General features: G+C 48.6%; 7 protein-coding genes and 1 non-coding gene across 8 annotated transcripts; 5 read left to right on the top strand and 3 right to left on the bottom strand.

Annotated features, from left to right (window-relative positions):
* Positions 1 to 6,980: 6,980 nt before the first annotated feature.
* On the top strand, positions 6,981 to 8,798 carry LOC112340502 (branched-chain-amino-acid aminotransferase-like). Its single transcript, XM_024658989.1, has 6 exons — positions 6,981 to 7,011; positions 7,066 to 7,325; positions 7,380 to 7,529; positions 7,598 to 7,741; positions 7,792 to 8,352; positions 8,398 to 8,798. The coding sequence occupies exons 2-6, from the start codon at positions 7,131 to 7,133 to the stop codon at positions 8,686 to 8,688; spliced, it is 1,341 nt and encodes a 446-aa protein (XP_024514757.1). The 5' UTR covers positions 6,981 to 7,011; positions 7,066 to 7,130; the 3' UTR covers positions 8,689 to 8,798.
* Positions 8,799 to 9,447: 649 nt separating this feature from the next.
* Positions 9,448 to 12,236, top strand: LOC9649057 (glucose-6-phosphate 1-dehydrogenase, chloroplastic). Its single transcript, XM_024690057.1, has 13 exons — positions 9,448 to 9,573; positions 9,645 to 9,778; positions 9,869 to 10,037; positions 10,098 to 10,294; positions 10,342 to 10,436; positions 10,489 to 10,603; positions 10,663 to 10,868; positions 10,933 to 11,041; positions 11,093 to 11,133; positions 11,189 to 11,309; positions 11,363 to 11,598; positions 11,655 to 11,855; positions 11,924 to 12,236. The coding sequence occupies exons 1-13, from the start codon at positions 9,516 to 9,518 to the stop codon at positions 12,159 to 12,161; spliced, it is 1,920 nt and encodes a 639-aa protein (XP_024545825.1). The 5' UTR covers positions 9,448 to 9,515; the 3' UTR covers positions 12,162 to 12,236.
* A 4-nt stretch (positions 12,237 to 12,240) lies between these two features.
* Positions 12,241 to 12,860, top strand: LOC9648788 (protein FATTY ACID EXPORT 5). Its single transcript, XM_024690058.1, has 3 exons — positions 12,241 to 12,483; positions 12,533 to 12,620; positions 12,676 to 12,860. The coding sequence occupies exons 1-3, from the start codon at positions 12,285 to 12,287 to the stop codon at positions 12,752 to 12,754; spliced, it is 366 nt and encodes a 121-aa protein (XP_024545826.1). The 5' UTR covers positions 12,241 to 12,284; the 3' UTR covers positions 12,755 to 12,860.
* On the bottom strand, positions 12,769 to 15,422 carry LOC9648787 (pyrophosphate--fructose 6-phosphate 1-phosphotransferase subunit beta). The gene is made up of 16 exons (XM_002984921.2): positions 15,206 to 15,422; positions 14,992 to 15,153; positions 14,808 to 14,929; positions 14,693 to 14,746; positions 14,520 to 14,626; positions 14,346 to 14,451; positions 14,238 to 14,301; positions 14,087 to 14,175; positions 13,905 to 14,036; positions 13,686 to 13,856; positions 13,507 to 13,622; positions 13,343 to 13,454; positions 13,203 to 13,287; positions 13,105 to 13,149; positions 12,980 to 13,048; positions 12,769 to 12,928 (listed from the first exon to the last, which is right to left on the bottom strand). Exons 1-16 carry the CDS (start codon positions 15,375 to 15,377, stop codon positions 12,852 to 12,854), a joined length of 1,683 nt encoding a protein of 560 aa, XP_002984967.1. The 5' UTR covers positions 15,378 to 15,422; the 3' UTR covers positions 12,769 to 12,851.
* A 116-nt stretch (positions 15,423 to 15,538) lies between these two features.
* Positions 15,539 to 18,870, bottom strand: LOC9648786. The gene is made up of 3 exons (XM_002984920.2): positions 16,891 to 18,870; positions 16,449 to 16,802; positions 15,539 to 16,333 (listed from the first exon to the last, which is right to left on the bottom strand). The coding sequence occupies exons 1-3, from the start codon at positions 17,428 to 17,430 to the stop codon at positions 15,602 to 15,604; spliced, it is 1,626 nt and encodes a 541-aa protein (XP_002984966.2). The 5' UTR covers positions 17,431 to 18,870; the 3' UTR covers positions 15,539 to 15,601.
* Positions 18,871 to 20,004: 1,134 nt separating this feature from the next.
* Positions 20,005 to 20,507, top strand: LOC112351708. The gene is made up of 2 exons (XM_024690059.1): positions 20,005 to 20,187; positions 20,251 to 20,507. The coding sequence occupies exons 1-2, from the start codon at positions 20,039 to 20,041 to the stop codon at positions 20,417 to 20,419; spliced, it is 318 nt and encodes a 105-aa protein (XP_024545827.1). The 5' UTR covers positions 20,005 to 20,038; the 3' UTR covers positions 20,420 to 20,507.
* Positions 20,508 to 20,605: 98 nt separating this feature from the next.
* On the bottom strand, positions 20,606 to 20,678 carry TRNAA-CGC. The gene has a single exon. It is a non-coding gene; the product is annotated as a tRNA-Ala (tRNA).
* Positions 20,679 to 23,070: 2,392 nt separating this feature from the next.
* On the top strand, positions 23,071 to 25,309 carry LOC9649055. Its single transcript, XM_002985010.2, has 4 exons — positions 23,071 to 24,140; positions 24,187 to 24,427; positions 24,471 to 24,767; positions 24,824 to 25,309. The coding sequence occupies exons 1-4, from the start codon at positions 23,079 to 23,081 to the stop codon at positions 25,231 to 25,233; spliced, it is 2,010 nt and encodes a 669-aa protein (XP_002985056.1). The 5' UTR covers positions 23,071 to 23,078; the 3' UTR covers positions 25,234 to 25,309.
* Positions 25,310 to 26,338: the final 1,029 nt, after the last annotated feature.

Here is a 26,338-nt window from a genome sequence, read left to right as displayed (position 1 = left end):
TAACCCTCTTTGTGCCACATGACAGATGCCACGTGTCACATGCCATGTGTCCATGCCACGTGTCCATAGGAACCCGAGGTTCAGAGCCTGGGGCCACTGAACGAAGGAACGGTGCCAAACTCCCAAGCACAAAGCCAAGGAGTGACGGTACCAAACCACGGAACAACTCCCAAGCATAAAGCCCAAGGAGCGAAGGGACAGGAGCCCGGAGCGACTTGGAACAGTCCTGGAGCAACCAGCATCCCAATGCCAGGACCAGCACTCAAAACGGAGCCAAATGGAGTCTGGCGCTATTTCGGCATACCGGTGGCCTAACGCGAGGACATGGGTACTCCACCAACTAGCATGGAATGGAGCTTGGGCTTAGACCCAAGCCGGACGCAGAACAAGGACAGGCATGCAAGCGGGAGCTAGACTATGCCTCAGGTTGGTCAGCCATGCCCGACCTACCCACTATCCCTACTATACATTTGGAACCCCCCACAGCCCCCCCCCCCCCCCCCCCCCCTTGAGGAACACACGCTTTGGGCTTTCACCCCAAGCCTCCCTTAGTATCAGGAGTTAGTCTCTGGGACAAGCTCGAAACTTACTAAATATGGAATGTCCCTAGATTGCGAATTTGGACATGGGACGAACACCATTGTGTTCAGAACGATCTCTACATTTCGTAGATATGCCAAATGAGCGAATCTGGACACTTTCCATAAATAGCATTTGGGACCGAAATGAGACTAACACAAAGGGCATGATAGCGAGGGTGTTTGGCAGACACAGTAAGCTATCATGTAGCGATATTGAGGGACCAATCTCAATACGCGAGGGTTCTTGTCAAGCCAGTGCAAGACAGAGCAAAAGAGAACTAACAAGCCGGGCCAAGTATGCTTAGCTCAATAGACACTTAGGAATTCCTTCCTTATGCTCATCCGGCCAAGTACAGATGCAAAGTCCAGTTTACTAACACTTGAACAAGAGGGGCTAATAAAGGGAACCAGTAGTACCGACCTCCTGCCATCGTGGCAGTAAAGTAAGAGTGTATGTAAGGACTAGCCGATAGGTAACTTTCGATACCCGAAGTCATATTCGCGACAAGTACAATCCTTTATAAGCACCAACTCTTTATATCTAGCTCTTATAAACAAAATGGTGTCAAACAATATTTAATACAATTTGGTTATATAAAAGTATACTTTGGGCTTTCACCCCAATCCCAAGAGTTAACTCTTTAGGATAAGTTTGAAAAATTATTAATATGGAATGGCATTAGACTAGAAATTAAGATATAGGAACAATATTATGATGTTTAAAACACTCTACATTTTGTAGATATACATCTAAACACTTACCATATAAAATACATAAGATTGAAATAGAATTAATACAAGGGGTATAATAGCAAGAGTGGTATACACAATAAGCTATTATATAACACTAGGATCCATATCAACACTAGCAAGTGTTAGTTAATAAATAAATTTCTTTAATTGAACTAAATATGCTTAACTAACAGCATTTATAAATTTTGTCTTTATGCTCATCATCTGGTAAAGTGTAAACTAAATTAGCTTAAGTGGAGGAATAAAGGGAATCAACAATATAGTAAGGAAACAATGTTCATAAAGACTAATTGATAATTATCTTTTGATACTTGAAGTCATAGTTGTGATAGATGAGATTTCTAGATTCATCCCTACACCACGGCCATTGCCTTAACGACTTAGCACAACTGAAATTCAATCTCAAGATCACCCATATTTGTAGCCATTCCCATAGATATTGAAAATGGTTTTGCTACTTATTATTATAAAAACAAGCTTAAGAAAGTCAATATTGGATAAACTAGTGTCAAGTGAACCACTTGATGATACTCTTAAAAATAAAATAAAGTGGTTATTAACTTATTCATGTATTATCTATACAACTCCTTATTTCCTCAAAAAATCATTATATCAAGACATTTCACAATAGCAGCATCAATATTACATTATTGAAGCTAAGGCCTCCTTCCAATTTGGGAAATGTTGACAATGTCATCTAACCTCATTACACACCTAGTAGTGAATATCATAGCTATAACCACGTCCTCATCTTTATCCTTGAATATAAACAATAACAATATTAACCTCCATCAAAACAAGATTATATAAGTAATGTTGAAGTACATACATTTATAAGTGGGAGAAGTGATATCTTATAATATTATGCTAGTGGAAGAGTGTCATCAGGGGCAAGTGCATACATAAGTCTTATAAGATCTTGACTCAACTTGATCCAATTTAATATATTCAGCTTTGCATGAAACAAAAGGCTCCAAAAGTGAATATTAAATTGCATAACTGAATATGATCCCTGACAAAGATAATATAATTTCTATATACATTAACACAATTGTTAACATGTCAAAATGAGATATCCAAGATAAGGCTCTAATTTTCACGAGTGGTTACACTCAAACCATTATATAATTGCAACACTATCATTTGAAAACATATGAGAAACTCATTTAGATATTGGGCATCTTCCTAAGAATGAGAGGTGATAATTATTATAAAGTAATTGAATCAATAATACATATTATTCTTAAGATTCATATAGAAGAAACACAGTCAAATGCACATCAAGAGCAAGAAGTGTTACATTGCTATCAATTAAATTTGATTATTACCTACAACTAAATAATATTAAGCAATTACACCAATTATTACTCTAGAGTCAAAGGAGGAAGAGGAAGGTGTTGAGGAGTATAATGCTCTAACATGGAGATGAGATGAAAAAAAACAAAAAGAAGAAAGAAATGGAAAAGCTATAAAAACAAGACAAATTTAGACAATGTAAAAGTTAGATTTAAATTAAGAAAAAATAAAATTTAACACTCATCAGGGATAATTAAAGTTGCCCCTCAACTCCACCAGTACAAGTGAATGGAATACAAAACTATATATATTTAATTAGCCCAAAAATCTTAATTTGATGGTCTAAATTGAAAACTAATGTCCACATTATAACTATACACCTAAACACCAAGTATATTAAGATGTAACCACCAACTAGCATCACTATCCAGCAAACCAACTTCTCCCCCTCCACCAAGCAAGGTTGGCTAAGAATAATAATAATAATAATAACAGCTATTTCAAGTCATGAGGACCCACAAAGGGCATTAAACCATCCTATCCACTGTTGGTGTGGAGTTGGGGACATGCAAGTTCAAAGATGGTATCATCGTACAGGTTTGTGGTGGTAGTGAGGTACTCACAAAGTAGGTGGTGTTGCTGTTGTTGGAGGAAGAGAATAATCATCATCGTAGTCAGAGAAGTAGTCATCATAGCTATCATATTGATATTCAATCCATTTAAATTCTGCAAGGTGAGGGCACTTCTTCATTAGCTGTTCTCTTGTTGTTTTGTTGTGCATATTAAACAGTAGACACTCTCTCAAGTTGTTGAATAAGCCATTATCCCATATCAGCTGGCAGCTCCATAATTCTAGCTTGGCTAGATTAGGAAGAGCACCTAGTGATAAAGTTAGAGCCAAAGAACCATCTTTCGTAAAATCTTCCAAACTCTGACTGGACAGAATAATAGGATGGCTCCCCGTTGTAGGCACTGACTGACTCCCATTGCAATTAGAGAGCTTGAGCTTCCTAAGATTTGGGCAAGCCTTCAATATGCCAATCAATACATCATTCATGTCTTCCTGTGAATGGTAAACCTTGTCAGAGTAAGCAAGAACAAGCGTGTGGAGGCTGCTGAAGATTGTGTTTGCTGGGGGCTCATCTATAGTTAAGGAATCGTGTAACTCCAAGCATGTCAGCCTTGGGAAGTTTGATATGAGGCAAGAGCCTGTATGTAAACTAACTTGAGTCAATGACAACCTCTTCAAGGTGGAAGCATAGGGAACTAGGAGCTTTTGCAGTAGCTCTTCTTTGCATACCTCATACTCAAGGATCAGTTTCACCTCCTCAAGTCCAGATCGACCTGCCAAAGCGTTCATAAGAAACGTTTCATACTTATGGTCCATATACTGCTCTGGTACGTCTATCTTAACCTTGGGCACTTGTTTGGAAAGACGATTCCATGTTTTTGACACAAGTGAAATTCTTGATAAATCTTCTATCCAGTGGAACTTGCTCAGCACCGTAAGCCAGACATCATCTGGAAGAGAGTCCCCGGAACTGAATAACTTCTTCGTCATCCTCCCAACCCTTATCGTTAAGTGCCCCAATCCTATATAGAGAAAGGACATCGCCACCTCATCGCCAGCGTGGTGGTGAGGCATGACACGACATCTGCTGTGCCACGTCACCATGGTCATTTTTATTTCTCCCGCTCTGAGGCTAGGGTTTGTTCGTAGCTAGCATCGCCCCCAGCGCACTGGCTTCTCAGCGCCCTAAGGGTTTGGCGACGCCGTGATGCTGCTGGTGATTCCCGGGCGATCTCACCTTGCCGCCGAGAAGATCCTCGCCATAGGATGGTTCTTCGTGGATGAGGTGATGCGAGCAGCTAGTCAGGATCTCCTAGCAGGAGTTGCAGTTGGACCGATCAGGCGAGTAAACTTCACCATGAAGGATGAGTCTTCAGAGGGTGGACAAGATGCGGCGAGTGTGGGATGCCCAAACACACCGGCATCCAACAGGCGGATCTAGTGGGAAGAACATACCACTGGGTGGCTGGCAACGGATAGCCCACATTCTTGGGGATTGCGAAGTTGAGGCTCTTCAGCAGGGCCGAGCTGAGCTTGGCAGCCTAAGTCGTCCCGATTGTAGCAAGCCGATGCTAACGCAAGGCCAAGGGCGTCGAAGTCTAGGTGGCCAAGGCACAGGAGGTCGGAGTTGGACACCCGGAGAACTCAAGGTGGAGCACAAAAGGTTTGCATTGGGAGTTTACAGCGATGCTGTGCTGTTCCGTGTTGCGCTCAGTGAAAATGCGCAGCTGGCCTATTGCTAACCTCTCCCGACCATGGCTGCTTTGCAGAAGGACTTGCTGGACGAAGGTTACGCAGATTTCGTGGAGAAAATCGAAGATTGAGCAGGTGGCCGAACAAGTCACTCCTCGCCTGCTATCTGCGATATTCGACTCTGAAAGGATACACACATTGGGCTGATGCAACGAAGAATGAAGAATCTTCTATGCTTCCTTTGAAAGCACAGACTCGTAAGGTGTAAGGTATGGACGATGCTCTAGAGAGTTTTGTATCTAACACCGTGTCTCTTCTTCCTAGCTGATAAAATTTTCAAGAAGCTTGGGGCAGAAACAAGATTGCTTAGGGACTGGAACATCCTGGGAGAGCCAAGTCGGTCTTTTTGATACATCAGAGGCAGAAATGCGTCAACTTGAAAGAGTGAAGCGGAAGCGGGGTGTTATTGCCGTGGTGATGGATAATGCTTCCAACATGTGGCTAGCCGGACAGATGCCTGAGACGCGCTGGGGAATGTGGAGTGTTCCCTGTCAGTGCCAGGCACTGAACCTCGTACTCAGATCGTCAGGCACTCTGGACTTCATCAAGGATTGCATTGGAAAAGGGATGGCCATTGTTCATGTAAGCGAAGATCCAACACATCTGTTCAGGCAGCAGGGAGCAAAGGAGGCTGTATCAACGAGGTTTGTATTCAAGGTTCACTTTCTAGTTTCAGCTTTCTAACGAACTTCGTTTTCTTGTTGATGATTTTAACTTCAGGCTTGGCTAGTAATACTACATGCTGGAACGGCTGCGAGAAGTTTGCGACTCTTTGAGAGTAATCTTCCTTAGTGGGAACTTTAAAGCGTGGCTCAAGCAGCAGCCGAAGGGCAGTGATGCTCAGCAAGTTCAGGACCTCTTTCATAAGAACAAGCAGGTTGCGGTTCAGTTTTGGCAGCAGGTGGACAAGATTCTTTTCTTGATGGAGCCAGTGGTACGAGCCATCAAGTTTTTTGACATATGCACACCAACTATGGGATTCGTCTGGCAAGCTTGGAAATACATAGCCGACACAACATTCCAACACCTTTGCCAGCAGGGGAGAAGGAACTTGTGATGGCTGTGCTTGCACATCGGGAGGAGCGTTACCTCAAAGATTGTGATCTGTTTGGTGCGGCCTGGTGTCTGAACCCACGGTACAGATATGTAATAAGACATCGACCAGTGGCCAGCAGTCAAGCGGTTTTATCCAGACAACGAAGACTTCATGCGGTTTGCTCGCGAATGCAAACCGGACCTTTTGATCCTACAAGCTCCGGACTGGCTGCGCGTTTGTTCGAAGATCCAGCAGCAGTAGCCGATCCCTGGAAGGCGTGGGCAAGCTGCCGAGAAATGGATTTGCACGTACCTTTGCTTTGGAGGTTTGCATGCAACGTCTTGGCCTTGCTTCTTCTAATTGTGCTGCAGAGCGTAACATCAAGGCATATGGAAACGTTTTGACTCTCAAACGGAATAAGTGAGTTGATTGAATTGAATTGAATTTTCCTGCTGGATACTAACAAAACGTGCTACGTTGAATCCAGAGCGCATCCAAAAGCTCGTGAATATCTACCAGAACTCTCGTCTGTGGAGGAAACGGCAGCAGTCCATTGACAAATCCGTGGCTAAGCAGACTGGTGCCGAATTTGATGATGAAACAACAGGGCCAGGGGCTTATGCTCAGGTTGACGCTGATGATTCCTTATAGGAGAGCGAAGACGAGCACGACACAGTTGATAAAGGGGCTAGTAAGTTAAAGTTGCATAGTTTTTTCTTAGAACTAAGTAAGGACGGTGTTTTTCAGCGGCGACGATGACAAAGTACAGTTGGGACATTATTAAGGGAATCGGATGGTTCTAGAGATACAAGCAGTTTGGGTTAGTCCCAACCTACTAGATAGTTTGGAATATAAAGACATTTATTTTCGGTGCAACAAGGCATAGGATGATTGATGGAGGAGCTGCTGAAGTAGCAGGAGAATAAAAATCTTTTGAGCTGGAACACCAACAAACCAGAGAAAAGTCGCAGATTTATATGTACGTTCAAGGCCGCTGCAACAGTGTCGAAGACCGAACAAGTGTAAGTTCTTTTCATCTCCTTTTTTGGCTCTGAACTGTTTGGTGCTATCCAAAGCAAAGTATGGAGGCCTGGCTCGAGTTCGACAAACGAGTTCCTTGCGCTGTTTAAAGCCGACCACCATGACATCGTCGACTCTACGCAAGTCTGGTACAGACAATGAGAAAACGCTGCTTCTCGAATATTCCAGTGGTGATAAAAAAGAAGCCCGATTGAGGTCGAGCGCCATGGGGAGCCTTGAGGAGCATCAGCCCGCTTTTCCACCGTCCGACATTGTCTTCCAACATCTCATCGTCCACAAGGCGGCGCAGCTCAAGGTGGGTGGCGCTGTTGGTTTCTCGCGGTCTGGCTGATTCGTTCCATCAATGCAGGAAAAGCCCAACAAGGCCGATGGCACCGTGCTCAAGTTTGGAGCTCACACCACGGATCATATGCTCCAGATCGTGTGGAAGGAGGAGCTGGGCTGGATGCCTCCCAAGATCGTCCCGCTTGAGCCACTCTCGCTCCACCCTTGCGCTCAGGTTTGTGATATTCTTTCTTTCCATGACTTTTCCGGATTGGAATCACACTGCTCGTTGCATGAATCCAGGTTCTACACTACGCCACCGAGTGCTTCGAGGGCATGAAAGCTTACAAAGACAAAGAGGGACGCATTCGCCTCTTCCGCCCCGACATGCATATGAATCGCCTCGCCAGATCAGTCGCTCGCCTCGCGCTTCCCAGCTTCGACAAGGTAACAACTCCATGGATTCTTTCCTTTCGTCATGATACCAAACTTTGTAGGAGGCTTTACTGAGATGCATCGAGGAGCTCCTTCGCGTGGAGCGGGACTGGATTTCCGACGTCGAAGGATTCTCCGTTTACATCCGTCCCACGGTGATCGCTACCCAGCCATCGCTGGGAGTCCAGCAGTCACGGGAGGCATTGCTTTTCGTGGTTTTGTCTCCGGCTGGATCATCCTTCTTCTCCGCCTTGTCGACGTCTCGGCTGGCCCCGATCAAGCTCCGGGTCGACACGCAAAACACGAGAGCGTTCCCGGGAGGAGCTGGGGACCGGAAGCTGGGATCAAACTACGCCCCGACCATCGTCCCGCTGCTCGAGGCAGCAAAGCTGGGATGCTCGCAGCCGCTGTTTGTCATGGACGACAAGTATGGAGGATTCGTGGGAGAAGCTGGAACCATGAACATCTTCTTCCTGCTTCGCTCTGGACAGGACACACTGGAGCTTGTGACACCGGCTTTGGACGGCACCATTCTTCCTGGCGTGACGAGAGACAGCGTGCTGAAGCTCGCGACCAAGATACAAGGACTGGAAGTCTCCGAAAGGTCTCTTCGATTCTCCGAGGTGAAAAGTTGGTCTCCTTGATCTTCGATTGACACTGGCTTTCAGATCGAGGCGGCCGCTGGACAAGGCAGGCTGGTGGAAGCATTTGGAACAGGAACAGCGTGCTTGATCCAGCCAGTGTCCGGGCTTCTCAAGGAAAGCGGAGTGATGATCGAAGTCCCGTTTGATTCCAAGGCCGCAAACGATGCGGTAGCGGCAGCTCCGGGAAGTTTGGAGCTGGAGAAGGAGCACGTCAATCGCCCAGGCTTCAACCTCTGTGGTCTCCTCGTGCGAGCACTGATGGATATCCACTATGGTCACACGCACAGCGAATGGTCTCGCGTGATCATCGGCTAAAGTTCTCACCTCTATCAAAGTTTTGCACGAAAGACTTTCGAAGTTTTAGTATATCCGAGGATATTCTAGGATATTCGTTAATCTAACGGCTCTAAAGAGGTTAAAAATTAGGGTTCTTCCGCGAGGTATGGCTGGCTTGATCGATGTTCTTGTGGATCTCAACAACACGCTCGTCTCCACTGGCGGCGACATCAAGTTCCCATGCCTGGTCGGCTCCTTCTGCTTCGCTCACGGCGCGCTCGAGTTTCTGGCAGCTCTCGACAGGATTCCTGGCGTGAGGATCGGCTTCTACAGCTGTGGAAAGGCGCTGCGCAACGCCAATCTCTTGCAAGCGCTCTCCGCCGGCCTCGAGGATCGTCTGGGCTACAAGATTTCGCAGGAAATCGAGGTATTCAGCGTCAGGCCAGGGAAGAAGAAGCCGCTCCATGGCCTGAGGGAAGGACTGGATCTGGAGAGGGCCATTTTGATCGACGACACTGGCAGGAACTCGGCCATGGGAGAGGAGAGGAACCTGGTGAAGATCTATCACAAGAGGCGGCTGTATGACGAGGAGGGAAAGCTTTGCAAAGGTGGCAACGTTTTCAAGGCCAGGATCGCCAACAATCTCGTCCGCGCGCTCGGTCTCCTCCTCAAGTCGATCGAATCCTCCTCGAGCTCCAAGACGTTGGTGCAAGCGCTGGAGTCGCTTCAGTGGAATGGAGACGAGTATCTCCACGAGTCGAGCAACTCGGAGGAGATTTACCGGCTTGGTCTGGAAGCGATGCGAGGCGTGAGGCCGGAGTTTAGCATCAAAGAGGTGGTGAGCTCGGTTGATCCTTGGTCGCCCCATGAGAGTAACGAGGAGCTCTTCCCAAGCTCGCGCAGCCATCTCCTCTCATAGAGAAGGTACTTAAAGGTTAACCCTTCCTATACTATTTTTTTCTTGTTTTGTCGCTTGGTGACTGATTGAGGCGCAGCTATGGCGACAGCCGCGATTGGAATGCCGGCGATCAAAGCACCCAAGATGGTTTCTTTCGCGGGAGCTGAGCATCACAGGGCTGGATTGTCAACCCAATTGCGATCCACTGCTATGATCTCGAGAAGGGCAAAGGTATGAGACGACGATGTCATACTTTTTCGTTAAACGATGCATAGGATTTTGCTTTTCGATTTGGCTGCTGGATTGCTGGCTGGCTAGTAGAGCGTGAGGAGCAGCTTCATTCTTTGTGGCTCAGTCTTTAAGCATGCTACCAATCTTTTTGACTGCCTGAAGTTATGGTTCATGTGTACATTAAAGATTCTCGCTACTGATCATGGCATTCGCTGCTCAAGCACCGATATCGACGTCTCAGCTCCTCCGAAGGATCAAGGTGAAAAAGCGCCTGTTCGTTTCCTGGAAACCTTCTAAAGTTTTGTTACAACTTTTGCAGATCAAACCCTCACAGAACAACCGGTTGCCTCTTCCTCTGGAGCTGAACTATTCAAAGATCAAAAAGAAGGAGAGAGTTCCGTGTCTGCAGCTACGACGAGCTTGTCAATCATCGTTTTAGGTGCCACGGGTGATCTCGCCAAGAACAAAATCTTTCCAGCCTTGTTTGCACTTTACTACACCGGTTACCTTCCAGAGGTAGTCTTTATCTTCTTTCCCAAGATTTTAAATTTTTTGATGTGCAGAAAATCGCGATCTTTGGCTATTCCAGAAGTGAGCTCCAAGATGAAGACCTCCGGAGGCTCATCATGGGAAACTTAACGTGCAGGCTGGATCACAGGTTCTAATACTCGTTTGGCATATTTGGATCTCAAAGAGAACTTGGCATGCAGAGAAGGATGTGAAGAAAAGATGGAGAGCTTTCTAAAAAATGTATACTATGAGCACGGCGGATACGATACATGCGATGGTATGGTGATTCTGGACAAGCGCTTGAAGAAACTAGAGGTATTATTTCTAGCTTTTGCTTTGGCATAGTAGAGAAAAGAAACTGACAAGTTTTGTAGGGAAGTTGTTGTGCAAATCGGATTTTCTACCTGTCGGTTCCTCACGAAGTAGTCGTTGAAGTTGCGCAGTGTGTTGGCACCAATGCTCAAAGCAGGAGTGGCCACACGAGGATTATAATCGAGAAGCCATTTGGCAACGACGTGCACACCTCGAAGAAGATGACCGAGGGATTGCTTTCAAAGTTCACCGAAGACCAGATATACAGGTACGATACCGATTGTTTCAATCAAAGAGAGTAAACAAAACATGCTTTGTTGCTCTTTTTACAGAATCGATCATCTACTTGGCAGAGATCTCATTGAAAACTTGACAGTCTTGCGGTTTTCAAATCTAATCTTCGAGCCTCTGTGGAACCGCACATACATACGAAACATTCAAGTAAGCCCGAGTGCTATTTCCAAGACTCGACTGCGTGTGCCTTTCATTTAGATATTGTTTGCCGAGGACTGGGGAGTGGAAGGCAGAGGAAGGTAACCAGTTTTCTTTTGTCAAGCTTTAATTTGAGCTTTATTTTGCCGGTTCCAGGTATTTTGACGAGCAGGGAATAATACGTGACATTGTCCAGAGCCATTTGTTCCAGACGATTGGTCTCCTTGCAATGGAGCCCCCAGTAAGCCTGGAAGGAGAAGATATTCGCAACGAAAAGGCAAGCAGGTCTTTCATGAATTGAATGGATCATGAATCGAGTTGATTGATCAGGTGAAAGTGCTGCGATCAATGCGCAAGCCAGCTCTGGACGACGTTGTTCTTGGTCAGTACAAGGAAAGCGTGTCAAAGGGTGGCAGCTCCAGAGTTCCGGGATACTTGAGCGAGCAAGACGTTCCAGCCGACAGCCTCACTCCCACATTTATAGCGTCAGTTTTGTACATCGACAACGGGCGCTGGGATGGTGTTCCGTTCCTCATCAAAGCCGGTCACGGCCTCATCAAGCACAAGTGAGCTGAGAGTTTTACTCCACACTCCACTTGTTTTTCTGACTATACTTCCACAGGCAAGAGATTCGTATTCAATTCCGAGGCGTCCCTGGGAACTTGTACCGCGATAAGTTTGGTTTCAACATCGACCTGGCCACCAACGAGCTGGTGCTCAGAGTTCATCCGGACGAGGCCATCAATCTCAAGATCAACAACAAAGTTCCAGGCCTGGGATTGCAGCTGGACTCCTCGGAGCTCAATCTTCTCTACAGGGACAAGTAAGCTCACTCGTTTCTTCAAATGTTAACTAGAACGGAGGAAGCTAAGTTTTTGCTCATAACACCAGATACAACACGGAGATCCCAGACTCGTACGAGCGATTGATCTTGGACGTGATTGACGGCGACAGCCACTTGTTCATACGGAGCGACGAGCTCGCACAGACCTGGGAGATCATCTCGCCGCTGCTGGAAGAGATCGAAACACACAAAGTGGCCCCCGAGCTCTACACGTTTGGCGGAAGAGGCCCAGTCGGTGCTTACTACTTGGGCGCTAAGCACGGGGTTAAATGGGCGGACGATTAAGCTAAACTGTGGGACGGAATGTTCCACTGTAAAGGAGCATATTCCGGCAAATAAAAACTTGGGATCACATTTGTACTGGAAGTTGTTTTTGGTCGTCCGTGATCGAGAGGAGAGAGACGAAGGATGCACGACTTTTGCTTCACGTACCCGTATGGGATCGTGCTCTTGTGTGGCGGACTTGTGGGTTTTCTCCGGCGGGGGAGCTTGGCATCGCTCTATGGCGGCGTTGGAGCTGGGATCTTGCTCCTTGTCGCCGGTAAGATCAGCCTCTCGGCTTACCACAAGGGTAGCAATTCGCTGCTCTCGCAAATCCTCCAGACAGGTGACAGATCGATAGCTCGTTTGGTTTCACTCACGATTTGGATTTGCAGTGATCGCGTTGTCTGTGTCGTGGGTGATGGGGGAGAGATTTCTCGACACTGGTAAAGTGATGCCTGCTGGAATGGTCGCCGCGATCAGGTAAAAATCAAATTTTTAGAGGTGGAGCTCACGAGAGAAGTTTTTGTTTTCGCAGTGTTATCATGAGCTTGTTCTACGCGTACAAGCTTGCTAGTGGAGGCAACCACATCCCAAAGAAGCAAAACACAAGCTGAGAGAATTCATGGAATGGAATAGAATGGCCTCAGAATTATTTTCAATATCACAGCACATTGTTATTTACCAAGTCAGTGAAAAAAATATATGATTTTTTTAGCAGCTTACGCCCAGCTCCAGCTTCAGCGTGTAGTTAGTCTCTTCCGCGGTTGGACCAGAGAATTGGATCGGACCTGTTCGTCGATGTTTAGCTTGATTCCTGGCAGCGATTCAAAGAAAGTTACCTGGACTACGATAATCATCTTCCACAGCCCATTTATCTCGCACGGAGGCAAATTTCTTGAAAGGCGCACCTGCGAGGAGTAGCAGCAACGATTGTCAATGCAACAAGTCAAATGTTTGTACTCACCATCAAGTTCCACCATGGCTTTCTTTATCACAGGCTTGTTCTTGCCTGCACGAGGGAAACATGTGTGAGACGCAGCGGACTTGAAGTATCAGTTTTACCTCTCCGTCTCTCAACATCCATCAATGATGTCAATGCCGTCCCTCCCACAGTCCAGTCTTTTGAAGAGGCTGACAAATTTCCCACCTGGAAACTAGAGCATTAGTCACACACTATAGCTGGATGGTACTTCACTACAGACCGAGGCAATCAATCCTGTCTGTCCAGCATGAAGGAGCGCTCCTGCGGCATAGCCCAACGCATAGCAGTAAGTTGAATCAAAATTTGTCGGTAGACCACACCGGCCTTCATATCTATACAGCCTGTTAGCATGGTAGCAACAACTGTGCTGGGAAAAAACATTACCCGAGGAAGTGAGACTGCCCCTTGAAGCTTCCAGTGTATGATCCTTCTTGTTTTCTCCGCAATAACTCAGTTTCCACCATGGAAATCAACATTTTCTCGGTTTCGATTTTGGCAACCTGGAATAAATCTTTTGCTAAGAATCACAAGCGAAACGATGGTAAAAATTTTAATATACAAACCTGAACGTTCCCATGGGGATCACGCTCCAAGAGCAGTTCCTCTTGGATGCTATGTGGCAATGAGTCGAACAGAGCATGACACTGGGGGGACAATTTGTGCCTCCAATGTCCCTCTTCATCCACTGTACCGCTGGCCAAAATCTCGTTCAACTCCGAGATCAAGTGCTGAATCTGTTGCACGAGTCTCAGTCAGCACGACAACAAAGAAATAAAATATACCTCTGGAATAAAATCAATCAGCCCCTCAGGGATAAGTATCACGCCATAGTGCTGACCATTCTCAGCCCTCTTACATATTGTATCAGTGATAGAGTTCGTCACTTGCCGCAAAGTCTGCTTCTTCACGGATACCTGAAAAAGGCAAAGGATAAGACATCCGTATGTGTTGAAAGTAGACGCACCTCTTCACCGATAAGAGCGACATTTGGGTGCGTCTGCAGAGCACACTCTAAAGTTATGTGTGAGGCTGCACGTCCCATAAGGCGGACAACTGCTCGAGAGAAAGTCCTCGTCACGGACTTTAAAACAAGCTAAAGGCAACAAACTTCTTACAGTGGTAGTATTTTCCCGTAGAACGTGCGTCGACCATGATGTTCCCAATCATTTCTGCATATATCTACCGCGGAGGCTGAGAGGAGCAGCAGAAAGATTGAGGGATACCTTGCAGGCTGTGTCGAATCCGAAACTAATCGGCACTTCCTTGCTCTTAAGATCACCATCAATAGTCTTTGGGCATCCGATAACATGAGTTTTCAGGTTCCTTGCTCTGGATGACAGAAAGCGATCGAACGTCAAAAACACTTTTTTTTTCTAGATAAAAGAGAATACTATAACCTGAAATACTCCGCAAGAAGGCAGGCATTCGTGTTGGAGTCGTCCCCACCAATAACTACAATGCCGTCCAAGTCGAGCTTCACAGCCGTGTCTTCCGCTTGCTTGAACTGCAAAGGCAAAAACACATTGATTGAGCTGAGAGCCATTACTGCTATTGGAAAAACACAAGAAACCTGCTCAGGTGTCTCAATCTTGTCTCGACCGCTGCAGATGATATCGAAGCCTCCCTGACACCTCGACCACGGATGTAAGAGCCCAGAAAGAAAAGACTTCCCATCCAAACCATACCTGGTTCCGATACGGATACAAAAACTCCGAGGTAATCTCGACGTACTTGCACCTCATGATCCCAGCAGGTCCTCCACGAAAGCCAAGCAACAAGCTTCCCGGTGCATGCTTTTGCAGGTAATCTACACAAGGAAAAAAAAAAGACTTGTCATGGAACTAACTTGTCACAGCTCCAAGTTCTTACCGAAAAGTCCAGCAATCACATTATGGCCACCAGGAGCCTGACCACCAGAAAGAACGACCCCAATTCTCAATTTCACCTCCTCCTTGAAGGCCGCGGCAGCACAAGGGACAATGTGCACTGATGGCTGCCCAAAAAGCTTTGGAAACAGCTGAGCGATGGCGCCTAAGACGAAGAGAAATTCTCAGCAAAAAGCTACCAGATCTAGCTCACATACCAGCGTCTCCAGCAGCGGAGGTGGACGAGCCATGCTCGACCTTGAAATGCCCCTCGAGCACCGATGGCATTGGCGGCTTGTAGTCGAGCCTGGAGCTCTGGACGGGGCTGTAGACCGAGACCTCGCGACTGCAGGATCGCTTGGCTCCTCCATTCATCAATGCGATCGTCATCGCTGCGCTGTGCCGCTCCTCTCTCAATAGCGGAGCCCTACCCCCTCTCAGGCGAAAAAATATTTGTAAGATGCCAGAAGGATATACCGGTAAATATCTCATCGGATAAGAACATTCCCAGGACAATCCGTTTGCATGTTGACGGGTAGTTTAGTCCACGGTGCCCTAATCAAGTTAATATTTAGTTACTTTTTTTACAAAACAGTAATAGGATAAGTCAATGGTCAGCCCTCGACCCTCCACATGGCATTGTTGGATTGGGCCTCGCGCGCGGTCGCTTTGACCCGCGCCGTGTATTGTTGCTGTTCTTGCGGATGGCTGCTGTTCTTGGTGTCTCCGAGGCTGTCGCGCTCCACTGCCACTGCCGAGGACAAATTAGTCTCGGCGGCGGCGGCGGCAGTGGCGGCAGTGATCCCATTCCTCAATCCTTTCCGCCCGCTGTGATTGACCAGCCCAGCGGCGCCGCCAGCGCTGTTCTTCTTCCGGATGTCCGCCGGAGGGATGAAGCAATCCTCCGAGAGCCCCGGAACGTTGAGCGCCACCTCCTCGATCGTCCAGTCCTCCTCCATCCTCGTCCTGGTGTGACCCATGGCCACCTCCCCGAATCTAAACAGCGTCACGCACGAATGCCCCGAGTGGGCGATCACCAGGCCGTCGACGCTGCGGTAGTCGTCCAGCGTCGACTCGATGCTCGTCTCCCAGTAGACGACCTCGCCCGCCGACGCCTGGATGCGGGTTAGGTGCGAGTCCTCGATCCGGACGAGCAGTCCGGTCCTCTGGCTGAAGTAGCCGAAGAGTACGTGGCGGATGATCTCGGCGGGGCCGTCGCTGCGGGCGCCCAGCGTGTACGGGTCGGCGGCGAGCTTGAGCACGAAGCAATCCTCGCCACCCAGCCGCTTCTCGCCCACGCAAACCGCGCCAGAAAAGATGGTGGCAGTCGTCAACGGATCCAATCCCTGTTGCAAAGACAAAAGCGCCATGAGATCTTGACATTCCGATTCCAATCTTTTGGATTCGTGATCGAGCAATCGCGGAAGAGAGAATGCGAGCGAGCGATGGTACCATCCATACCTGGAGGACGCGACGAAGTGGGCGCACGGGTCCCTTGGCGGCGTGAGGACCCATCCAGGGGTTTTGCCTCCAGACGAGCTTGCCATCGCATCCGGCATGGACTTTGCTGGATCCTCCGCCCAGCACCAGCTCCACGTACCACATGTCGGGCTTCATCTGCCACAGCACGAAGCATCCCGCCTCGGCGGGGCGGAATGGGTTCTTGGTGCGCACCACGCGATTCACGGTCTCGAATTCCGACAGAGACATCCGGATCTTGCCCGCCGCGTACGAGTTGTGGATCGAGGCCAGGAATTTGGAGCCCCCGGATGCTGCCATGTACTGGTGGAGGATGTACTGCGCGGACGTCGACTCCTGCCAGATCGAAGAAGCCACGCACATCAGTGTCGATCCAAGGAAGAAAACACCCAAGAACACTCGGCCAAGAACACCACGCACTTACAATGGGGCCATCCCTGGGCGAGACGCGAGCGTAGAGGCAATGGGCGCTGCTAGCGGCGATGGGTGCGAGTGGAGCTCCCAGCACGCCCAGCAGCAGCCGCACGTCCGAGTGCTTGTAGCCCAGCAGTGGCAGCGTTGTCTTCTCGATCTGCTCCATCATCCAGCTCCGGAAGGATCCCTGCCGCTTGGTGGCGCCGCCGCCGCCGCCGCTGCCACCGCCGCCAAGGGATCCGTTGCCGCCGCCTCCATCGGCATCGGCATCCGGGCCCTCGCGGACCGGCGCCAGCGTCTCGTGAGGTCTGATCAAGCTGCCGCTGCGAACCATGTGGATTTGCTGCGACGACAGCGCCGCTGCCTGCTGGAGGATGAAATCCGGCGATCCCGAGCGCTGCTGTTGCTGCTGCTGCTTCCTGGACGAGCTCCCCGGGCGGAGGAGGAACAAATCCTTGAGCTTGCTCTCCAGTCGCCGCAGCCCTCTGCCCGGGGAGATTCCGCGCTGCCACGACCTGTGCTTGTGGCTGGATTGCTGCTGCTCGGCCATGGAGCTTGCTCGAGGATGTGTTGACGATCCAAGGCCCGATCTTGGGCTAGTGTCAAATCACCATCTTGGGCGATAGGATTCGTTCGTTTGTGGCAGGGAGGGCAGGGAGGAGAGGATAAGAGGGAGCGATCGATGGATTGGGTGAGAGAGAGGATGATAGATCTCTTGGACAACGCGCGCACACGCAGGCAGCAGTAGCAGAGAATGCGAGCGAGTGAGAATGGCTACTCTCTCCTGGGACGTGACAACAAGGTGTGACAGGGATGATCAGAGAAAGAGAGTCCTGGACTCGTGTCCTCGCGGCGCTATGGATGGATGGATAGATGGATGATGGAAAACTGGATCGATCCAAAAGCTCAGTGATCTTGGCGATGAGAGGAGAGGCGTGGAGTGGTAGCTATCGATCCAGCAAGAAAGAAACTTTGGTGTTTTTGGCAGCCCGGAGCAGACACGCGGAGAGCTGAGATGGATCGCGGCCCGCCCCGGCCAGTCAAAAGCGCGCTCGCGCTGCACAGAGGAGAGAGTGGAGTGTACCAATCACGCACACAAATGTGGTTTGTTTGGGAGCTGCCGGATGATGGAGGAGTGATTGATGAGAGTGAGAGAGACACCACCACAGCTTGGACGATCACCAGCACCAGCGAAACGAACGAGATACGGCCGAGGAAGAAATGGAGATATGGAGAGGAGGAGAGCTCTTCCTAGTGACCGGTATTACGATTTAGTGACAGTCTCATCGTCCGCCCGAGCAATGCGAAATTGAGAGAGTCCGAGACAAGTACCCTGCTGCTGCTCGCGGAGAAAGCAAGAATAGCGAGCATTTATACCTCTGGATGATCCGCAGAGAGAAGAAGCAGTGGTGGCAGGGAAGAAAGAAAAAGAGCTCCAGGGCTCTCTGCTGCTAGGTTTTGCTGCTGCTGCTGCTGCCTGCGGCTGCTAGGATCGAGATGGAGGAGAGAAGGCGGAGCAAACCAGAAAGCGATGGATGAACAGCAAGAGCGTAAGGATCATCAACCTGGATGCAAGCATTTAGTGTTCGCAGTCAAGCCTTGGATTGGGACCTGCCATAAACTCCTCGGATGCTGACCATCATGCGACAAACCAAGAACTCTGGGACCTCGGCTCGCTCGCTCGCTCACAAGAATCCAAAGCTTTTCTCCTCTGAGTAGTAGAAGAACCAGCTCGATCGATCTCTCGGTGCGCTCTCTCTTTTTAGCGCTTCGGGGAAGTCGATCCGCTGGATCAAACGACAACAATGCGGTGACAAAACCCTCGGCTCTGTTTTAAATTCTTCGTCGCGAATCGCGAGGAGAAAAGAGTACTTGTTGGAGAAGAGAGAGAAGGCGATCCGCCATAGCCAGAGAAAGAAGGAAGAAGGAAGAAGAAGGTTTACGCTTGCTTGCGTTCACACTGGCAGGGTGAAAAAGAAAGAGCTCTACGGTAAGAAAAGTACGAGGAGCGTTAACAAGGGGAAATTAAAAACCTTTGGTAAAAAAGCCGGCGGTAAGAAAGCGGCCACGTGCGTTGTGTACTGGCTGTCACATGCGCGACACGTGGCGGACAAACTCTCCTGGGCGAGTGTTGAGCCACCATGGCCACAAACCGGCATTAACGGCTCGCCCTCCGTACGCACGCGATCATCGTCTCTTCTCTTCCACTCGACGAAACAAAAAGGAACAAAGGAAGTGGGGTGGTTTGGAGATCGCAATCCATGGCATTCTCCCCCAGAGATCCAAGTTGGTGACAAACGAACGAGGGATCTCGTGATCTCGTGTAATTCCACTCGCGGTAGCGATGCGCGAACTACAAGGATCAATCGAGCATTCTTCCAATTCGATCAATGCGAGGACGATGATCGATCCAACTCCAAGGTAGCTTCAAGGAAACGAGATGGAGTGTGAGTGAGTGCGCCAGGTGTGTAGGAACCATGACACCAGAAAGAAATCAAACATCTCTTTCCAGACAACATTATTTTGCCCGATCGCGTGTTCGATTCCTTCCAGGGCCAGCTCGATGGACGGCCAGGGTTCGTTGCCCATCCCTGTCACACCCCCGGGGCGTACGGATGCCTCTCAAATCTTTGACCGTGAAACTTGTTTGTTGGTGACAACGAAGAACCCTAATCAAAACTTAGATTGATGTGGAAAGCGCCATTGAATTGAGCGAAATTGTCAATTGCTACTGCTATTGGTCCGCTCCAATCCAATTTCCAATCGCTTGCGAGCTGATCTAGCCCATATAGGTAATGCCGCTGGCAATGGCAGCAATGCAATCCACTCCACACAGTGGTAGCGGCAGCAGCTTGATGGTTGTGATGGTGACAAATTGGAAAACAGTTAAGCAGAGATTGGCAGCGGCAGAGGAAGCTTTTATATATGTGTGGATGATGGCTCTGAAAGCTCTGTTCCATTCAATTGGACTCCAGAGAGCTGGCTGCTGCGCGATAAACAATTCGTATTCGCTCTCTCATCATCGCATCCATCGTCATCGACTGCGGCAGCGCCAAATTCATGCGCTGCTTCGTTCATCAATGCGCAATGGAGTGGTTCCCCTGTTTTAGGGTTCTTGGCGGCATTTGGCGCGCTTTAGGGTTCTTCGTCCTTGAGCGATGACGATGGCGATTGCGATTGCGATTTCCTGGCAGCCGCCGCCTTGCAGGATCAAGTGCCCGTGGGTAGGCGCCGGCTTTCGGAGGCACTCGGTCGGGGGATTCGTTCGGCAGCAGCGAGAGCTTAGGGCAGGGAAATCTGTGCTGAGGTAAGAAGGATTGGATTGGCTTTGCTGCATTTGCAATCCTCCTCGTGGTGTGGTGACGAGCAGAGATCATTTTCCTCATAAACTGGGTCGGTGGAAGCTCCATCATTCGTCTTCTTCTTCACCGGATTACCTTGTGGAGAGGCCGAGTGAGGTTCTCATGGGTTTCTGGTGTGGGCCGGAGCGTGAAGATGGATCGGGCGTCGTCCTCGGCCAATTCGCCCCAGTAAGATGATCGACGCCAGGGCGATCTCTCTCTCTCTCTCTTGTCTGGCAACAAACATTGAGTACTTCAACATGGAAGAACCATTGTCTTCTTTTTCTTTTTCTTTGGCTACTCATGAACTGGCTCGTTTGTTTGGCAGATGCTATGCTACGCTGAAGACGAAAAAAAAAAGTATGGAGTGACAAAAAATGTGCGTGGAGATGAGGGGCATCGATCCCCTTACCTATCGCATGCGAAGCGATCGCTCTACCATCTGAGCTACATCCCCTTGCTCGCCTTCCAAGCTTCGAGGAGCTCTCTCAACACACTCGAAATGGTGGTGGTGCTCAGATCAGGATATGGTGGTTGCCAAGAGAAGATAGTGGCTGGGGTCATTGGACCTGAGCTTGGCAGCTCGGCCCCCGCGCTCCAAATCACTGTGGATCCTGCACGAGTTGAGGAAGGAGGCCCACACCACCTCGTCCGGGACGAAAGGCATGGCTTTTAAAAGCTCTTCCGCGTCGCCCATCCGGCCAGCCCGGCCCAGAATGTCCACCACGCAGCTCCCTCGCAGGAGCCAGGCTGTGGTCTTGGACTGGAATTGGAGCCGAGCTTCCGCCAGGAGCCCGAGGTGGCTACACGAGTTTAAGATGTTCACGAACGCCACCTCTTCGGGACGGAAGAGCTCCAGAACTTCTTCTCCCAGGCCCCGCGCGGTGTAGGCCTCGAGCATCACGTCCCCAGGTTATGGTGTTGTTGCTGCCGGGAGTTTGCTCGAAGATCTCGAGAGCTTCTTCCGTGAATCCACTGGATGCGTAGATGGTCACCGTGGCGTTCCAGGAAACCGTGTGTCTCATTGGCATGGTGTGGAAAACTTTGAGAGCTGCGGCGAGATCGCCATTGTTCGGTGTTCCACGAAACTACATCACGCCGGGGGATGGTTTTGGCCTCGAGCATGTAATGGCCGTGCTGGGCATATTGGTGGACCATGGTGTTCCAGGCAACCATGCCCTGGTGAGCGTAAGCCACCACCATGGTTGTCCACGAAACCACGCTTGATCCACCAATCCCATTATCGTCAAACACTTGCTTAGCCTCCACCATCTCTCCCATTTTCGACTCGAACTCCATCACCACCGTGACACTCGACATTGTTTTGAGGGGCATCTTCTCAAACGTCATCCTCAATTCGGTGCCATGCCCGGCCGCTCGATAGCCTTGGAGCAACGCGTTCCACGATACATGGTTTCTCTCTGCCATAGCATCAAAGGTTTCTTTCGCCTATACCTGCTCTTTGCGTATCTAGGAACCATGAGAGTCCAAGATATGACATCCTTCTCGGGCATTCCAAGGAAACAATTCTCCGCATCACAAACTTCGGGGCCTTGAATGATTGTGTTCCATACAATGAGATCATTTTCTCTACGAGCAGCTTAGTGGCATCGATACGTCCGTTCTGGGCATTTGCGTTCACCATTGCGTTCCATGACACCTCGTTGCGCTCCGGCATTGCATCAAACCCCAACTTTGCCTCTCCTATCTCGCCATTCTGTGCATAAACAGTAATAAGCATTGTCCAAGTCACAAAGTCCGTCTGAGGAGTCTTCTCCACACCATCTTTGCCTCCTCAAGGTACCCATTCGCAGCATCATCTTGACACATTGCATTCCACACAACCACGTTCCTCTCGGGCATGTCCGAAAAAACCTTCCTCACGTCTCCCATAACCCTTCAGCGCATAAGCCATCCACGCAACAGTATCTCTCTGTGCATGTGATCGGAATCTTGATAGCCAATCTCAGCATATGCTTGGATCATGTTGTTTCAAGAGAAGATCATAGTGCTCAAAACACCTCCAGGGTACAGACAAGCCTGCCACATCTTTCATACACCTGCTTGAAAAGCTTCTTGGAGCTGGAGCTCCTGAAATTGCTCCATGAATATGCTAATTTAAAAAGCTCTAGACACTCTTAAACTAAAGAAAACCTTTGTTAAGAACTTTTCAGTATAACAAAAAATATTATTAAAATTTATCCTATGAGATTATGTAATGCTGTAAAATTGAATTCAATTAAATATCACTTTGTCAGAGTAGAGTGTGCCTTCAATGTTGTTTAGCCTTTGTGAGTCATTAGGGAATATATATATATATATATATATATATATATATATATATATATATATATATATATATATATATGTTTCATCAAATTAAATTTATATCTATTATCCTTATTATACATTCGAAACCCTTCACTCCATCCTTTTGTTGAATTAAACTTTCCTTTGTGATTCCACTGGATGAGGCCACATACACCAGCTTCTCCTCGACTTCCATGCACTGAGTTGAAGCTCTACATGGGGCCATTGCCGGTACCAGTTCCCTCAATTACCATTCCACCACTAGTACAGGATCAGATGCTTGAGCAGGTGACAAATTCCATTTCATGAAAGCAATTCTACTAAAGTTTGTGCGATACAGGCAACTCGCTTATGAGTTTTGATAACTTCACAGCAAATTACAGCATGATCGCAATTAAGGATATCTATTTAGGTCATGGATGTGGCACCTGCGTGCTTTGAGCCTCAAATAGCCGCGCTCATGTAGCCATAGAAGTTTGTTAATCTAACTTCCGTTTTGACAAAATGTGTGGTTTAGGGTTTAAGCCGTAAGCTTTTTTCCCTGGCGATGGAGGAATGGTGGGCGCGGGCGCTCCTTGGAGGGCGTGAGTCTTACGCGGCCGGGAATTTTCTGGAGCTACCGGAAGCAGGAGTTTACAGGTATTCTTTGCACAGGAGTATTGAGACGCTCTATGTGCGGAAGGTGTTCGATGCCCTCTACAAGGATATCGTCGCAACTCTGGCGATCGAGGACTGCTCTCTGTGCCACTTGAATGGCAACTCCGGTGTTGGCAAATCGGCCTTCTTGTGGTACTTCATCATCAGGACGGGCATCGACAAGCGGGGCTCGCGCATCCTGTACGAATCGGAGACCTACATTTGGGACTTCAATGGCTCCTCTCTCAGGGTCATCGACAAGAAAGACTACCCTCTTGAACAAATCGAGTCGACCGAGGTCGACTACCACCTGATCGATCAGAAGATCGCACCTGGCAGGACGCTTGGAGTTCGAGCTGTGGTTGCGGCCTCTCCAGAAGAGGGCAACACAAAGGCCGCGAGGAAGCTGCGCATGACTTACACTAGATACCTCCCGGTTTGGGACAAGCAAGAGTTCGACGCTCTTGTGCAAAGCTGGAAAAGGAGAGCCGATTTGATGCCTCGGCCGGATGGGAACCTGTCGGTGAAAGCGGAGCACATATACCGAAGAGTAGATGCTGCCGACTTAGCATACGACTGGTTTGGAGGCGTTCCTCGGTTTCTGTGGGATCGCGAGGCTGAAAACCTCACCGAGGAGGATTTTTCTTCCGACGTTTGCAAGTGCCTTGCCAACACGAAGCTCAAGAATGTGACAGCCATCCTGCAAAACTCCGCAACCACGCAGAACGTGTCGTGGAGGCTATTTCACTTCGCGTTGAAGCCCGGATCCTTCAGACGCTTCTACTACACATTCTGCTCGGATAAGGTGGCCAACATGTATGCGCAGTACCTGTGTACTAGGAACGTGGATAAGATCAGAAGCTTTCTCGAGGCCACTCAGCCGTTCAAGGAATACGCAAGCTTGCGGGGTTTCGTCTTCGAGCAGTATGCAATTGGTCAGGCTTTGCAGCACAACCTTATGGCCTTGCCGATGGTAAAGCTTTTCAAGTCTCAGGCTTGTCACTTAGTTGTGCTTGCAGATTGATTCCGCCTACTGTGGAGCTTGCCACCAGAAGAACGAGCGCGGGAAAGCTCAGAGGATCCAATGCGGGGTTTGTCTAAGCTGGTATCATACCAAGTGCGTACGGGTGGACGTTATATATACCCCAAAGTTTCGCTGTGGACGCTGCCACGGTGCTCCCGGGGTAGAATCTGTATCCCCTGGCGGTCTCTTACTGCGTTACTATGAAGGAGATCTCGAAGATGCGTTACTTGCGGCTGGTGAGCTCTTCGTTCTCGGAATAGTTATTTGTTGTGTTTTCAGGTATGGATGCTGCCAAGTACCTGTGGAGACCACTGAAAAAGAACAATGCAGTCTTTGGCTTCGTTCTGTTGCCACGCACTTTGGGCCAGGCCACGGTTTCTCGTGATCACAAACCGGCAGTCAAGCATCTGGTACAGGCAATGCAGGCCCTGAGACGTTGGAGGCAGGAATACGACCCCGGCTATACTGAGAAGGACGACACCATCCTCTTGTTTTTCGTGCCGCCGGACACTTTCTCGGGCTTCCAGTTTCAGCCATACCGAGTGTCTGGAAAGGTTTCTCAGAAAGCCGTGGAAGGTGAGCTTTGTGCTGCTAGAGTCTGAAAGAATCTAGTTTTTTCTTTCGTTTTGTAGGTGTTCTGCAGTGCAAGGTGGCCGTTCCAGTGCAAGGTAGTCCTTATGTTACGCAGCTCAACCCTAGGAAGTTGGCGGGTGTTGTTCCTGTGGATTTGGACCGGCCGGAAACTTGGGAGGATGCCTTGGGCTGTGTCGGGCCAGCTCAAGGTGAGGACGATGGTCCGGAAGTACATCTTACGGAAGAGAAGATTCAGTTGGGTAAGCGCAAGCTGGTGTATGAGGGTAAGTTCCTTGATGCGTTACAAGAGCTCGACGAGATTTGCATGCTCGAGGATACAAAGGGCTACCGAAGTCGACTCGTGGCCCTGTGCAAGATCTACAAGCTTCCTGCTAATTCTACCAACCTGCAGATGCTTACTGATCTCAAAGCCAAGCGTCAAGATCTTGAAGACATGGATATGGACTAGAAAGTTCGTGGCATTAACGAGTTGTGGAGCCATAAAAATAAAAGAGAGCTCATTTGCGAGCTAGGTGACGATCAAATTCTCGTTAGTACTACGATCATGACCCTGGTAGATGTTTGCTCCCTGTGCCGCAAAGCACTTGTTACAGCCAGGAAGACTCGTGGCTGATTGCCGTCGGTGGACGTGATTAGAGTTCTTCCGGGCGAGAGTGTTTTGAAATCTTCGAGAGACTAGTGTGACTGCGAAAGCCAGGAACTGCGAAATTGAGCAGCAAGGACAAGCGCTTTCTTGAAACGATCCATGAATGATTTTTGTTGCTCCCATAATGGAGCAGAGGCTTGACCTCATCTCTTGGAGCTCCAGCAGCCATAGCCAAAAGAAACTACACAACGTGCAAGAAAATATCATGACCGGACGAGACCACGAAGGTGAAAAAATCGTTTCTGCAGAGATTTTGAGCAAGATAAAAAAACTGCAAGGCAAACCATAGGTACATACCAAACTTTCAAAGTCTCTCTAATAGAAGTTTCAAACCCAAGGCTGGAGCAGTAGTGATCCCATCAGTGAACTACCTCACTGAGAAGGGTCTTTGTTGAAGCATTTAAAGTGTTTAATAATGTTTAACAACATTGGTAGAATAAGTGAGAAATCACATAGCCTACCAATGGCAACATGGTGGCCCTGAGCGTATGTGTAAGCATCTCTATCATTAAATAGTGGCAATAAAGTAGCTTTGAATTTAAAAAGTGTTTTTGTTAAATTTTTAGAGTGTTCTCTTGGGGTAGGAGAGAATTTTAGAGCTAGAATGAGTATCCTCTTTCATGCAAAATTCCTCTTTTGCAACATGGAATAAGGCTTCTAATTCAATCACTTGATCTTTCTAGCTAACAAGTGAATTTAGTAGCATCTAGCCTCTACCTAAGCCACTTTTGCATTCTTAGAGGAACATTTCCACATAGGCCATATGGCAAATTCAGGATATTCTACAAACATTATGGGTCAATTTGACAATTTGGCAACAAGCATAATAAAGTGGCCTCCCTTGTAAATAAAGTGTTATATAACACTTTAGTTTTCAGTAGATCTTTCTATTTATAAAAAAGGTAAT

The sequence above is a fragment of the Selaginella moellendorffii genome, unplaced genomic scaffold (assembly GCF_000143415.4).
Source record: "Selaginella moellendorffii unplaced genomic scaffold, v1.0 SELMOscaffold_65, whole genome shotgun sequence".
NCBI classification, from domain to species: domain Eukaryota; kingdom Viridiplantae; phylum Streptophyta; class Lycopodiopsida; order Selaginellales; family Selaginellaceae; genus Selaginella; species Selaginella moellendorffii.
The sequence above is the reverse complement of the archived record's forward strand: the minus strand, read 5'-3'. Positions and strand labels throughout refer to the sequence as shown.